The sequence below is a fragment of the Entelurus aequoreus genome, linkage group LG02, assembly GCF_033978785.1.
Source record: "Entelurus aequoreus isolate RoL-2023_Sb linkage group LG02, RoL_Eaeq_v1.1, whole genome shotgun sequence".
In the NCBI taxonomy this organism is placed as follows: Eukaryota; Metazoa; Chordata; class Actinopteri; order Syngnathiformes; family Syngnathidae; genus Entelurus; species Entelurus aequoreus.
This window is the reverse complement of record NC_084732.1, coordinates 20,022,073-20,037,603: the sequence shown is the minus strand read 5'-3', so window position 1 is coordinate 20,037,603 and position 15,531 is coordinate 20,022,073. Positions and strand designations below refer to the sequence as shown.

The 15,531-nt window shown below is 41.5% G+C and overlaps 1 protein-coding gene across 2 annotated transcripts; it reads left to right on the top strand.

Annotated features, from left to right (window-relative positions):
• The first annotated feature begins 1,093 nt into the window (after positions 1 to 1,093).
• On the top strand, positions 1,094 to 12,122 carry LOC133631479 (sal-like protein 1). 2 transcript variants are annotated; one of them, XM_062023709.1, is made up of 3 exons: positions 1,094 to 1,894; positions 7,024 to 10,361; positions 11,170 to 12,122. In XM_062023709.1, the coding sequence occupies exons 1-3, from the start codon at positions 1,822 to 1,824 to the stop codon at positions 11,608 to 11,610; spliced, it is 3,852 nt and encodes a 1,283-aa protein (XP_061879693.1). In that variant the 5' UTR covers positions 1,094 to 1,821; the 3' UTR covers positions 11,611 to 12,122. The 2 variants fall into 2 exon arrangements, with proteins under 2 accessions (XP_061879693.1, XP_061879701.1); XM_062023717.1 differs by lacking the exon at positions 1,094 to 1,894 and adding an exon at positions 3,452 to 3,598.
• The last annotated feature ends 3,409 nt before the right edge of the window (positions 12,123 to 15,531 follow it).

The window sequence follows — 15,531 nt, the reverse complement described above, 5'->3', positions numbered from 1 at the left end:
AATTAATTATACTTGGAATTAAATACATAAATGTAATATAATTTAATGTAATAATTTAATCAAATATTTCATTATTTCATTACTTAATTATTTCACCATTGAACTACTTATTGATTTATTTTTTTCAAGACTTAGTGATTGATGTATTGATTTGATTAGACTTAGACACACTTTATTGATCCACAAGGGAAATTGTTCCACACAGTAGCTCAGTTACAAAGGATGGAAAGGGTAGGGATTGAAAGGATAATGCAGGTATAAAGTAGACTAAAAATGTACCATAGCAGCAATATAAAATATAACATATATGTAATATTTTTATATTACATATATAGTATATAATATGTGTATATAATATATACAATATATAACAATATATAACAATTAACATGTACAGTACTACAGTATATGTAACAGCTGCAGCAAAAAAAAGGGCAATATAAAATAGAGAGTAGATCCAACAGAATATAGACTTTATAAACAAAGAGAAGCAGCCAGGTAATAGACAGTTATAATAGGCAATTAATGACACATTTAAGTAGTTATTAAAATATGTTTATTTTTATTTAATGTTGTCATATTTGCACCTCCATAAAAAAAAATACCTAAAATGTTGACGAGTAATATTTTTATGTGCTGTAAAAAAAAGAATTGTTTTTTCGAGGGAAGAGGAGAGAGAGAGAGCAAAAGTGGGCGGGATAGACAGTTATAATAGACAATTAATGACACATTTAAGTAGTTATTAAAATATGTTTATTTTTATTTAATGTTGTCATATTTGCACCTCTATAAAAAAAATACCTAAAAGGTTGACGAGTAATATTTTTATGTGCTGTAAAAAAAAGAATTGTTTTTTCGAGGGAAGAGGAGAGAGAGAGAGCAAAAGTGGGCGGGAGAGAGAGCAAAAGTGGGCGGTAACGGAGGCGTGTCCCATCTCGGTGACTGATCACCTTGCCGGCCAATCACGCGGCAGGTGGGCGGAGCCGAGCGCTTGTCCCACCGCCGCACTGGGCCCTCTGGAAAAGTTTGTTTATTCGCTGCGAGCGGCGTGTAGCGGCAACGCGTTCCCGTCTAAAAAAAAAAAAAAAAAAAAAAAAAAAAAAAAAAAAAAGACCTACCAACAAACCAACCTGGACGGAACTCCGAGCGGCAGGATTTATTATTGTCCTTTTTTTTCTTCTTCTTTTTGGCGTCACAACCGTAGGAGGAAACCCGAAAAGTTGCCACTTTTTGCACGGACTACAAGGTCTCGCCAAGAGGAGGAGAAAGTTAAAAACAAACCCCAAAAAAACCCCACTAGAGCGCGCTTCATCATATGGACTTGACACGAAGAGTTTGGGAAGCTTCGCGGAAGGATTTTTCTTTCTTTTTCTTTTTTTTCTGTGGGAGGCTTGAAGAAGAAGAGGACCCCCTCCCCCTGCCCCCCTCCCTTAATTCTTCCTCCATCTCTTCTTCTTCTTCTTCTTCTTCTTCTTCGGCAAAAGCAAATCAGGAGCTAATTGATTAAAGAGGCTTCATTTGAATAGGAGGGGGGCTGGCGAGGTGCCAATCGCCTTTCAAAGAAGCCCCCCCTCCTCCTCATCCTCATCCTCCTCTCCCATCTTCATCCTCCTCCATCATCACCCCCCCTCCCCTCCCCGTATGATTAATCGCCAGGCATTATTGATAATCATAACGTGGCACATGCGCGTTGGATGGGCTCGATGTGCGTAAAAATTTGAGGGCCCCCCACTCATTTTTTTTTTTTTTTTTTTCCCCGGTTTACTTGCTTCCTCCTCTTCCTCCTCTTCTTCTTCCTCGCTCGCCCATGTGCCAGCCAGCATGTCGCGGAGGAAACAAGCCAAGCCGCAACACTTCCAGTCCGACCCTCAGCTGCCCGGAGCCGGCCACAATGGTGAGTCCCCCCGCTCCCTCCTCACACCTCCACACCAACACTTCAATTTTTCATAAAATATTCAGTTTTTATTTTTTAATAATTTAAAAAAATGTACTTTATCAATCGGCTTTATTCATAACGTCACCATATTTACTAAATAACAGTCAAAATAATTAACTTTACCACTATTGTTTGCATTTGAATGAATGCATCAGACTCCTTTTTTTAAAATATATTAAATACAAATTGCATTTATATAACTTAAACTAAAACTTTTTCCAACTTTTAACACACGCATTTGCCTCGGACCACCCTGCCCGTCCTATAAAAGTCCAAACAAACAAATTCCAAAGTGAGCAAACCTCTTTTTTTTCCTACTAGTTAATTAGTGATATGCACACTTTTAGCCTAAACAAGTGGACAAATGAACGAAAGACGGTTTATACTTCATCAAATAAAACAAAAGTCTTACTCATAGTGAGTCAGACACGCTCAGACATCATAAAGTAAATTCTGGTTGACTCAACAAAACCGGGTAAAAAATTTAAAAGGTGTAATAAAATGTGTGACATAATGATAAATAATGCATGATACTGAAATTAATTGATTCAAAGGTTAGGGATAATTTATGTTATTATTTGTTGCATCATGACATAAATGTCAATAAAAGTGGTGTTTGAAGTGGGTTAAAGGTGATGGGAGTTGTGTAACAAGCAGGTCACTAAAGCAAATGTTGACCGACTTCTTCTATTATTATTATTATTATTACTATTATTATTATTATTAACTTATTTAACTTTTTTTAAATCGTTTGTCTTAGCATTCAACATATAAAGTTATTGTAAATTGAAACAAAGTGAATACATTAATATACAAGAAAATATGTCCATCAAAAATAATATATAACATTTTGATTATTATGGATCTGTTTAGATTTACTTGAAATGCACAATGATGAACAACTGAGATTTTACCTGCAACCTAAATTGCTTTATTTCCTTGTAAGGATGGTTAATTCGGCGTAAAGCTATACATAAAAAAATGTATGTCACTATAAGGCTAATTCAAGTATTTATAAAGAAGTTAAAGTAAATGTGATTTTTTTTAATTGTGTTTTTTAGGAGAATTTGGGGAGTAAAAGCAGTTAAAAGTTGTGTGTTGTATCGTGTGTGCGCGTGTGTTTGTGTGGGTGTGTGTGTGTGTGTGCGTGTCCGTGGGTGTGATGATTGTGTCGAGCTGTTTTAACCTTTGCCAGTGCCCCCCCTCCCATGAGCGTGTGGGGGGGGCTGACCAGGGTTCAGGGCCCAGTGAGATCCACTTGTGCTCGCCATTGACCCGCCCGGTCAGCCCTGCATGCGGCCCGAGCGAGGCCTTGACACTTGTTTTTTATCCCTTGTATGAAGTGAATGAACAAGTTGAGGCCCTTATCAATATTTAGGCCCTATCAGAGTGGGCCCCCCTTGGGGTGGAAATTGGCAAGGGCAGCCCCCCTACACTGCTTTTTTTTTTTTTTTTTTTTTTTTTTTTTTTGGTGCAAACAGAGAGTGTTTGTTATTTGCTGGGCGTGCAGCCCCCACCTCCCTTGTAAGATTGAAGCATGGATGTCAGAGAACCACAGCTCGCTTAGTGTCGTCCTGGCTGGACCCAGATGGTTTTGACCGGACCCCTTTTTATTTGGTGGTGTGGGAAGTTTTGTGGACCTCTCCCTACAAAAATCACAATGTAGGACCTTCAAAATCTTCTCTTTTTTTTCCAACTAACACTCACTTTAGTCCATCTTTTGCACCTTCTTCTGGTTTTTCCTCCACCACGCCGTCCTCATACTGCAGCTTGCATGGCTTGATCTTAATTTTAATTCTTCACTTAATCCCTGCTATTTTAGGAATTAAGCCTAATGCTAGCATCTGTGCTATTCCGCCGTTCTTGCCGCCGAGAAGCTTCCATTTGTTTAAATGAAGTTCAATGCGTGCACACACTTTTACAGGAAGGGGGTGAATAATATTCATAATCATAACGTAAAGTATGTTCAATTTTAGCTTGAATGTTTCATTCTGCTTTTTTGTAAAACGTTGGTGTCTAGATTCTCATAACAATTAAAAAAAAAAAAAAAGAAAGCAACATTTTACATTTTACTTTAGATATTTTTAAATTAACTCCAGGCTTTTTGCTCTATTTTGTGTTACGTTAAAGACACCATGAGAAAAGTTGGGTGTCTCGGAGTGTTGTTAAAAATGTAGCCTTGATAGAAATAAAATAAAAAATAAAAATTCTAAAACATTCTTCTGTACTCAATGCATATTTTCTGTTTTGCAATACATTTTGTTTAGTTTCCTTTAAAGACACTATCAGGAAAAGTTGGGTGTCTCGGAGTGTTGTTAATATGTAACCTAGTTAGAAATAAAAATAAAATAAAAAAAAAAACAACATTTTACTACCGGTAAGACATTTTTCTACTCAACTCAATGCATAATTTATGTTTTGCAATACATTTTGTTTTGTTTTCTTTAAAGACACTATGAGGAAAAGTTGGGTGCCCAGGGGTCTTTTAAACAAAAAAACATTTGTATATATTTTTGATTAATCCTATGAACACTTCCTATATTGTAGATACTGCAAAAAAAATGGCACCTCAAACTGTTGTTAAAGTGTTACATTTGGACATTTTATGCCATTTAAAACAGACACGTCTTTTAATTCCGCATTTTAATTTATGAGTATTTTCAATTATATATATGCATACTTTTAAATATGTTTAAAATAATTTAGAATGCATATTATAATTGAATATTGGCATCGTTAAGGTGTAAATTAAACATTGAAATGAGTTCAATTAAAAAACAAATCATTTATTTCTTTTTCTTATATTACACTACGGCTTCCACGCCTTTTACAGAGGTGATTAACATGAAGACACACTTCCATTTCTTATTTTTCTGCATTGTCTTGAAATTTCTCACCCCGTTCCGGTTACTTATTAGTGATTTAATCCTCACACATGTTGTGCTTTTCTCCCAAAAATTAACTTGCGCTGGTTGGTGTGTGTGTGTGTGTGTGTTTCTCTACAATGTGAGAGATTTGGCGTGAAAAGTTATCATGTGTTTGCATAGTTGGCGAGTGGGAGCGTTGGGGGAAAGGTGGGTGGGTGGGGGGGTACTGTCATGGCAACTTTGCTGCTGTCTGATGTCTCGGTGCAGAGAAACACTGAAGGGGAAGATAATCCTTGAATTAAACAGAATCTGCTTTGGAAGTGAAGTGAGGGGGAGGGGGCAGGATGGGGCGGCCCGGGGACGAGCTCGGGCCCGGGTCACGGAGCGCAGAGTCGGGCCGACCGTTCCACCCGCGGTCCCCCGTCCCCACCGCTCCCATGCTGCGTGAACAATGGGGAGGCATCCTGTCTCTCTCTGTGGGGCAGGGCTGCACTTCTGCAAGGGTTTCATTTGCAAGTGAATTCTTGGCCCGGATGAAAGTGTTGAGAACGGGGCAAAGAGAGTTGAAGTGGGGGGGGGGTGGGGGTGGGGGGCAGTCACAATGAAAGGGATTCATAGAAAAATGCAATTTGTAAATCGACTTGTATGTTAAACAGAGAGATTTGCGAGGGACAAAAGAGGCAGCAGAATGGAGGAAAGGCTGCATCGCCTCAAGGGAGGATCTTTGTTTTGTCGTGTTTATTAAAATGCAACAAATTTACCATCTGAAAGGTGCTCCTTGCATTTTTTTTGTTAGTTTACGCACGTTTGTCCTGTTTTCTGACTTGTTGGTCCAGGGCTGTCAAACAGGTTTTTTACTGATATGGCCACCCTCAGAACTGTGAAACAATATAAAAACACAGGTGTTCAACGTGCAGCTCGGGGGCCCATGTTCTTGTTGACTTCATATTTAAAGGTAATTTTCACATAATCAGTGCTGTCAAACAATAACATTTTTAAATCAAATTAATCACACTGTTGCATTTCGATTAATCACAGTAATTTACTTGTGTGCATAATTTAAATTAACTTTGAAAAAGACCCCAATATTTGGACACAAATGCAATTTCATACAGGATTTTTTTTTTTTAATGTGTTACTTGAATGCACCACATTTATCTTTGACCTATGCGTTGACCTGATTACTGAGGTAAAGCAGTCAAAATAAATTGTGCAATTAATCTGCGCTTATACATAATTAATGCGATTATTTTAGTTAGTTAAATAATTATCTTTTACAGCTCAAATAAAAATACAATGTTCAAAAATAGGGCCTTGATATAAATGTGAAATGGCCTCATGGTTTTATTGAGAGATCATTTATATATGCTTGTGCTTCTTCCTGCTCCTTTTCGGACATTTTGAATTGTTCTTATTGTCCAAAACAATTAAAACTACTATAACTACTAGCGGGCCACATTAAATAGATAGGACGCGCCAGATCAGGCCCCCAGGTCTTAAGTTTGGCACCTATGTTACAGACCCTTCAGACTTAATCATTCATGTGACACACGCACGGACGTCTCGTGATTTCTCAACATTTTTACCGGTCAACGTAATTCAATCACCCCCACGCCCCCACCACTCCTGGACAATGTTAATATCATTAGCGTGTTGTTCTGTTTTCCTTGTTATGTGCAAGGCGCGGCCAACCGGTCACTCGTCCGAGTGGACACAAATGAGTTTAGCGCCGCCGTCCGACACGACTGTGGCTGAAAATGAGCAAAGTTGACAGCAAATTGAAAGTCTAATAAGTCCTTCAAATGCTTGATCTGCACCCGAGTGGACAGGCAGACTTTGACCGTAAAGGAAATCAATGGCCTTCTATGAAATTTCATTAGAGGGCCCTGACACACACGCGGCCCTTCTATATTTTGATGGATTATCTGGAGAAAATGATGAGCTCTGCTTGGGCTGATGTACATCTTCAAAGATCACTTTTTAAGCGATATTTGAGTAGTTTCCATTGATTTTGTTTCCCCTCTTATCTGTTTCGGAGTCACTGAATCGGGCCCTCTCTCGGCTTATTGTTGCCTTTCGATCCTAGCCTTTTTTTTTTTTGTGAAGACATCAAGGGGATAAGTGTAAAACTGATTAAGTTAAGATTAGCAACAATGGAATTTTAGGAGATAAAGCTGCCTCATCACTAATCCTCTGTTTCCTCTTTTTTATTTCTTGCAGGGGACACAGAACTTTGCTCCGAGGACCCCCACTGCAAGGAGTCCGACGCCCACGTCTGCAGCAGATGTTGCGCCGAGTTCTTTGAACTGTCCGAACTGGAGGAGCACCAGAAGAATTGCACTAAGAATCAGTTAGTGCTGATCGTCAATGAGAATCCGGCCTCACCCACCGGAACGTTCTCGCCGGGGTCTCCGCCCCATAATCCTGATGACCAGATGAATGACACTGCTAACAACACTGATCAAACGGAGTGTGGCGACCTTTTGGAGCCCAGCGCTCTAGAAATAGATGAGTCCATGGATGTGGATGTTTCCGGAATGAGCAGCGGTCACGAAGAGGAAAGCAGCCCGACGGAGAGCGGCAGCCCCATCAACACAATGGGCGGCCTCACTAGTAGGGCCACCTCTGGTCCTGCAGTCGGTACTTCAGCAATTTCTGCCCCTCTCCCTCAGCTCACGAACTTGGCCGAGCTGGGGAACTTCTCCATGATCAACAGTAATGTCATCATTGAAAACCTGCAGAGCACCAAGGTGGCCGTGGCCCAGTTTTCCCAGGAGGCACGCACCTCTGGGGGACCCAGGGTGGCAGTGCCGGCCCTCATGGAGCAGCTCCTAGCCCTGCAGCAGCAGCAGATCCACCAGCTGCAGCTCATAGAGCAGATCCGTCATCAAATATTGCGCCTGGCCTCCCAATCCCCAGAAATGCAGATGCCCCCGACCTCGGCTCCAGGCACAATGGCGCCCACTGCCAGCCCGCTGGCCACCCTCAGCTCCCATCTCTCCCAACAGCTGGCTGCAGCCGCAGGCCTAGCACAGAACCTGGCTAGTCAGTCGGCCAGTATTAGCAGCCTAAAGCAGCTTGCCGCTGCAGCACAGCTACCTCAGTCCAACCAGAGCAGCAGTGAGACATCTCAGAGCATTAGCACCCTGGGGCCATCAACAGGCAATGGCCAGCCCCCTGAGAAGAGGCCCAGTCACATGACTAACTCCACTCTAGCAAAGTCATCCACGCCAGCTTTCGCAATTGGTAGCTTGTTAAGCTCGGCGATGAATCCCCTTCTACCTCAGCCCGCGCCCGGAAACCCCATGTTCTCCAGCTCTGTGCCAAGCGTTGGCACCACTGTGGAGGACCTGAACTCTTTAGCAGCTCTGGCACAGCAGAGGAAAAGCAAGCCGCCCAACGTCACATCATTTGAAAATAAGAGCAGTTCGGAAGAAGCCTTTTTCAAGCATAAGTGCAGGTTTTGCGGCAAGGTGTTTGGCAGCGACAGTGCCTTGCAGATCCACCTGCGCTCGCACACCGGGGAGAGGCCGTACAAGTGTAACATCTGCGGAAATCGCTTCTCCACACGCGGTAACCTGAAGGTGCACTTCCAACGTCATAAAGAAAAGTTCCCACACATCCAGATGAACCCCTACCCCGTTCCGGAGCATTTAGACAATATCCCAACCAGCACCGGCATTCCCTACGGCATGTCTATGCCCCCCGAGAAGCCGGTCACCAGCTGGCTGGATAGCAAACCTGTTTTGCCCACTCTGACGTCCTCTGTTGGCATGCTGCTGCCACCCACCATGTCTAGCCTGCCACATTTCATCAAAAAAGAAGATCACTCAATAGCCATTACTAACCATCCTGTACCTGCTACAAAAAGTGACTCGGGTACTTGTGAGCCTCTAGCTAAAAATAACGGAGCGTCCGAAGAGGGTGAAGGTGCTACTCTGCCTACCTCAAATGGGAAAACTGAAGAAGGCAGCCATTCTTTGGGCTTTGTGACGAGTTTGAGCTCGGCCCCGGAGAGCACCACCGAGTACACAACGTCCAACAGCCCACCTATGATGACAAACCCGCTCATGCCTCTGATGTCTGAGTTCAAGGCAAAGTTTCCCTTCGGAGGCATTCTGGATCCCCTCCAGGGGTCGGAGACCTCCAAGCTGCAGCAGCTTGTGGAGAATATCGACAGAAAGGCGACAGACCCAAACGAATGCGTCATCTGCCATCGAGTGCTGAGCTGTCAGAGTGCGCTGAAGATGCACTATCGCACTCACACAGGGGAGAGGCCCTTTAAATGCAAAATTTGTGGCAGGGCCTTTACCACCAAGGGAAACCTAAAGACCCACTACAGCGTCCACAGGGCCATGCCACCTCTGCGAGTCCAGCACTCGTGTCCCATATGTCAAAAGAAGTTCACAAATGCTGTGGTCCTGCAGCAGCATATCCGCATGCACATGGGCGGTCAGATCCCTAACAACCCCCTGCCGGACAATTACCCAGAATCCATGGTCTCTGACACCGGCTCATTTGACGAGAGAAACTTTGACGATCTAGATAACTTTTCTGATGACAACATGGAAGGGATGGAGGAGGGCCCGGATAGCAGCGTGCCCGACACACCCAAGTCGGCAGATATCTACCACGACAGCCTGTGTAACTCCCCAGCTGCCCTGGACATGCAGGAAGGACAAGAAGATGTCCACAACAACGACATGGAGGAGCTGCGAGTCGGCCAAATCAAGGCTAACGGCTTAGCGGAGGGGGATTGTCTCACCAATGACTCCTCCTCGCTTGGAGGGGATGTTGAAAGCCAAAGCGCTGGGAGTCCAGCTGTGTCAGAATCTACCTCCTCCATGCAGGCGCCGTCCCCAACAAGCCTGCAGCCGCAGCTTCGCAAATCTCCCAGCCTGGAAGAAAGGCATCAGAGGGCATTGGAGCACAGCAGCCTCTTACATCCCCACCCCTCCAACATCGGAGCCCTAGACCTGACATCCGTTAATCCCTCAAAGGACCCCTTGAGCATGATTTTCCCCTTTCGCGAACGTAGCATCACCAAGAACACATCCTGTGACATATGCGGGAAGACCTTTGCGTGTCAGAGTGCCTTGGACATTCACTATCGAAGCCATACCAAAGAGAGACCATTCATTTGCACGGCCTGTAACAGGGGATTCTCTACCAAGGGCAACCTCAAGCAGCACATGCTCACCCATCAAATGCGAGACTTGCCCTCACAGCTCTTTGAGCCCTCCAACACTAGCCTGTCCTCCAGCCCCACGCCCTCCCTCCTGTCTGTGTGCTCTCTCGGCAAGCCGGAGGTCAACGGCTTCCTGCACAGCTTCCACCCGGAGAGTAAAGACAACCTGGTCACGTCGTCCGCCTCCACATCCCCGGTGCTGTCGGCCGCTCCACCCCGCCGGACGCCCAAGCAGCACTTTTGCAACACATGCGGCAAGTGCTTCTCCTCATCCAGCGCCCTGCAGATCCACGAGCGGACGCACACCGGCGAGAAGCCCTTCGCCTGCAGCATCTGTGGCCGTGCTTTCACCACCAAAGGAAACCTCAAGGTATGCGCCAAAGGATCTCTGTAATGTTTATTTTTAATTGCCAAACATCATAACCTTGTTTAGGCAGAGATCTCTCACAGTTAGAGAATGTGTGTATTGCCACGACTCTGCACCGTTTCTGTGTCGGATAATTAGCTAGCGTCTGGTGTAACGTGTAAAGTGTTGGTCAAATAGCGACACAAAAAAGGGAGTAATGGGGTCAAGATGTGACTCGGTCTTTGATGGGAATCTGGGGACCCTTACATCTTTAAGACATCTTTAACTGCCATCAGTTTTGACCCAGTGCGATAAAAACTAAAGCGCCTTTCACGCTGCCGGTAAAAGCTAGCAATTTCCATGTTTCTTTTTTAATGTAGCAGTTCAGTGATAACAAAACCGTCACAGAAATTCAACCCTAGAATTTACCTCGAGGCAGTACCAGAGTTGTATTTACGGAGGAGAGAAATGGCCTGTGTGTAAGGGAAATGCCGGAAAGTCGGTACAGGAACGACTAGGGCTCTGGTGCAGCTATTTTGCAGGGTTTCTGTTTGCAAGAGGCTCTAAAAATGCAATGAAAGTGGACATTATAATTTTACACAAAACCCTCAAGTCCAACGTGAGACGAGCATATTAGCGATGGGATGAAACGGCGCATAGCGCTCTTCCCAAAATAAGATGTTTACGCCACACGCAGCTAACCGCGCCACTCCATGCAGGGTGTGAAGCTATTTTAATTTGCGGCCCGGCGTTGTTATTATTTTTTCCATTGCATCATGTCATGTGCAGCTCCGGAGTTTGTAAACTAATTTGCATTCCTGCTCTGTGTTAGGTCCACATGGGCACGCACATGTGGAACAGCGTTCCAGCCAGACGCGGCCGCAGGCTCTCCGTGGACGGTCCCATAGCCTTCCTGGGCACCAACCCCATCAAGTTCCCGGAGATCTTCCAAAAGGACATGTCCTCCCGGGTGGGGAGCGGCGACCCGGCCAATTTCTGGAACCAGTACGCCGCCGCCTTCTCCAGCGGCCTGGCCATGAAGACCAACGAGATCTCGGTGATACAGAACGGGGGCCTGCCGCCCCTGTCGGGCGGCATGGGCAACGGGGGCAGCTCCCCCATCGGCGGCCTCACGGGCAGCCTGGACAAACTGCACAGCGCCGAGCCCAACGCCGCCTTGGCGGGCATGGAGAAGATGGCCAACACTGAAAACGGCGCCCACTTCAGGTTCACGCGCTTCATGGAGGACAATAAAGAGATCGTCACAAATTAAGACGACGACAAAAACGTTGTTTTTTGTTTTTTTTTGCTTTGTTTTTTGAAGACGAGTGGCTTCTTTTTTGTTTTTTGTACAATGTACATGTTATAGTTTCCAGGAGCTTATTTATTAGTGACTATAACCGTGCTTGAGACGCAGTGGAAGCATTAACAGTCGTAAAAAAACAAAACAAAAAGAGAAAAAGACAGGATGGGTACCGCGTGTGTGTGCTTCTTCTTCTAAAGACGTGTAGTACTATGAACTAGGCATTAAGTTATTTCCTCGTCCTGTAGTAGCTATAACCCTATGAAGTCCTCTATGTGGTGCATTGTAAGATGCTGTAAATACTGTACACTGATCTTCTCCTAGATGGTGTGTTCACTTCCCCTCCACCCGCTTACATTTTATTTAAAAACGACAAAAACGGACCATTTAGTGTTTCTTGATACTTTTTCGTTGTACTTTTTTCGTTGTTGTTGTTTACTTCCTTACCCCTCCATGGCATCCCCCCCCCCCCCCCCCCCCAACTCTCCCTCCCTCAGAATTTCTTGTTTGTTTGTTTTTTTTCTTCGCCGCCGGGTTTCCACAGTGCTGCTAAAGTCCCGGCATCGTTGTGTTTCAAGCCCTCCGGCAAACCACAAAAAGAAGATGTACATATATATCACGCAAAGACGAAGAGGAGTCCAGCGGCCGGGGGTGGGGGGGGTGGGGCAAGGGGTCGTGGGTGGGGGGGGTCACGGAAAGGATAGTGTTTTTATAAATATAAATATAAATATATTGGGTTTGACAACCTGTTGGGACTGTTACATGCACTTTCTTGGAAAGTTGGAAGATCTTCTATATGGGTCCAGTTTCTCTACACTTTAATACCTACTAACAACTAAGATACTGTAATTCTTTACTCTAATAATCAAATACATCAGTTTTCCAAAAGAAACATTTTCTGTGTGTGTGTTTTTTTATTCCCTCATCCTTTTTCATGGCATCTAAAATCATTTTGGAGATTTAAATATAACTTAATGCAAGCACCGGCATCAAATGGCATAAGAAAGAGTATTCAAACTTTGGAAATGTACTGTAAATTCCATTATATTTTTTAAATATACTCTGAAATAAATATAAATGTATAATACATTATATTTTTAGTATACTATAATAGTAATGTAGTACTAGCATAATAGTATACAGTACCATTTAAAGTTTGCATACATTTTCCCATGCTGTTTGATGCTTGCATTACCTCATATTTAAACTTCTAAAAGAATTGCTATTCAATTAGAATGTGTATCCACATTTTTAAAATATACTGTATATTGCATTATTATATTTTACCGAGTAAATATTACATACAAAATTATGCACCCAAAAATACCTGTCAAAAGAACTACATGGGACGTCTGTTCACATGTTTTAATGCGTATATAGCCCATTGCATTATAGTATATTTTTCTCAATATCTTTTTAAATGAATATATTTTAAATTAAATGTGAAATAACGCAACAAAATAATACACACCAGTCACTTTCTCATTGAATCACATTTGAAAATGTGTCGGAATGTTTTAATGATGCTATGGTATATATTGCAATATTACATAAATACGTTTCTGAGGAATACATTGCATTTTTGCAAATCGTGTTTGTGGTATGTATTTGAAAAAAATATAAAAACTTTATATAATAATGCAATATGCAGTACCAGTCAAAAGTGTGGACACACTTTCTTGAATAGTTTTGTTTGAATGGTACTGTATATTGCATTTTGATATATAGTTCTTCGATGCATTTTAATATAAGTACTAGGACTGATTTAATGTGTAATTATGCAAAAAGAGAGCTATATTATTTAAAAACATATATAGTTTTTGATTGGCACTGTACATTACATTATTAGGTGTACTACATACATACATGTATATATATATATATATATATATATATATATATATATATATATATATATATATATATATATATATATATATATATATATATATGAATATATATATATATATATATATATATATATATATATATATATATATATATATATATATATATATATATATATATATATATATATATACGTGTGTGTGTGTGTGTGTGTGTGTGTGTGTGTGTGTGTGTGTGCGCATGTAAAAAGGATATCAAAGTGTATTTAAACATTTATGTAGTATTAGTAGTATATATATATATATATATATATATATATATATATATATATATATATATATATATATATATATATATATATATATATATATATATATATGTATATACATATATACATACATGTGTGTGTGTGTGTGTGTGTGTGTGTGTGTGTGTGTGTGTGTGTGTGTGTGTGTGTGTGTGTGTGTGTGTGTGTGTGTGTGTGTGTGTGTGTGTGTAAAAAGGATACCAAAGTGTATTTAAACATTTGATTGATTTGGTACTGTTAATTATCAAGTATGTATCCTTTTACTGGAAATATTCAAATCAACAAAGCTAAACATGTTAAATATATTAAGTACTTTTTAAAATCATGCCATGACAAATTAATACACTTTCAGAAATAGTTATTTTACCATCAATTACCGTTTTTTCTCCCCATGTTCTCGGCCTTTCTTTCCTTTTAAAACCCCTCAAAAAGGAAGTTGTCAAAAAAAACTGTGGCACGGTGTGATCCGGATTAAAAAGGCGTTTTGTCTGTCTTGTCCTTTTTTGTCGCCATTTAAAAAGGACGTTTGGCCCCTTTTGTGCTCCGTGTCTTTGAACGCATCGCGGCACTCGTACTATTGATAGCCGTGCGAGTTGCGTTCACGTCCGCCCGTCCTTTCACCCGCCATCCGCCCTGCGTTCTTCTAATAGTGAAAAATGCTGCGTTCATGACGTGCAATTTTATTTGTTTCTTTTTCCTTTTTAAGAGTCAGTTTTGAGCCTCTGAATTGTCTTCGCCTGAAAGGAAAAATACAACTTGATACATTTTGAGGTAAATGTGACGATTCATTTGTTTTAGTTTAACATTAAAATGTACTTTATGATATAATTCATGAAAATAATCTATATATTTGTGTTGCATTAATTGGTTTAGGTATTAACAATATGTTTTACTTCCTAAATTACTTTTAAAGATTTTAGTCACATTTTAACAGTATTTTGCTGCATGTAATTGTTGACATTTAATTAGATGCAATATTTGTCCACTTTTGCCATAATTATCAGTTTAATTACTTTAAGAAGCAAGAAGGCCCAGGCAAATTATACTTTTTTTTTTTAATATTGATTTATTATTAATTTAAAAAATATATATATTTATTTTATAATATATTTGATATTTTTATACTCTTCAAAAAGATAATATGATTTTTTTAAATTCAATGGCATTTTGGTGTAGATAATATGGAATAACATAATACACAATAATAGACTTTTATGTAAATGTAAATCTAGATGTATCGCATAAACAAACGTGTAAGTGACTATATTATTATTATATAAATAATATATATTTGTCGTTATATTCAATGTTTTGCATAATTATTTAGCGCATTTTGTAGTTATTGTAAAATTATGAAACATATCTAGAGTAATGTAATACTACTAGTGTGGTGTTTACATGCGATGGCCTTGTATGACAAATGCAGTGTAAAATGTGAGAGTGTGTCTAAAAGGCTGCGCGCTGACTCATTTTGCATGGAGGAGCCTTTACAGGAAGCACACACAGGAGGAAACACAAGCGTGCAACAAGATGAGCAGAACCAGCACTGGCGGGCCGGGCCTCCTCCTCCTCCTCCTCCTCCTCCTCCTCCTCTTCATGCTCCCTCCTATGTCTGTCCAGCCATGCATGGATCGATGGAGTCGTGCACGGTTACAGAAACACTCTCACAATCTCAGGTGGCAAAGCATGAGTGTGTTCCATGGATCTCTTCCAGCATGGCGGCGCAGGAAACACAA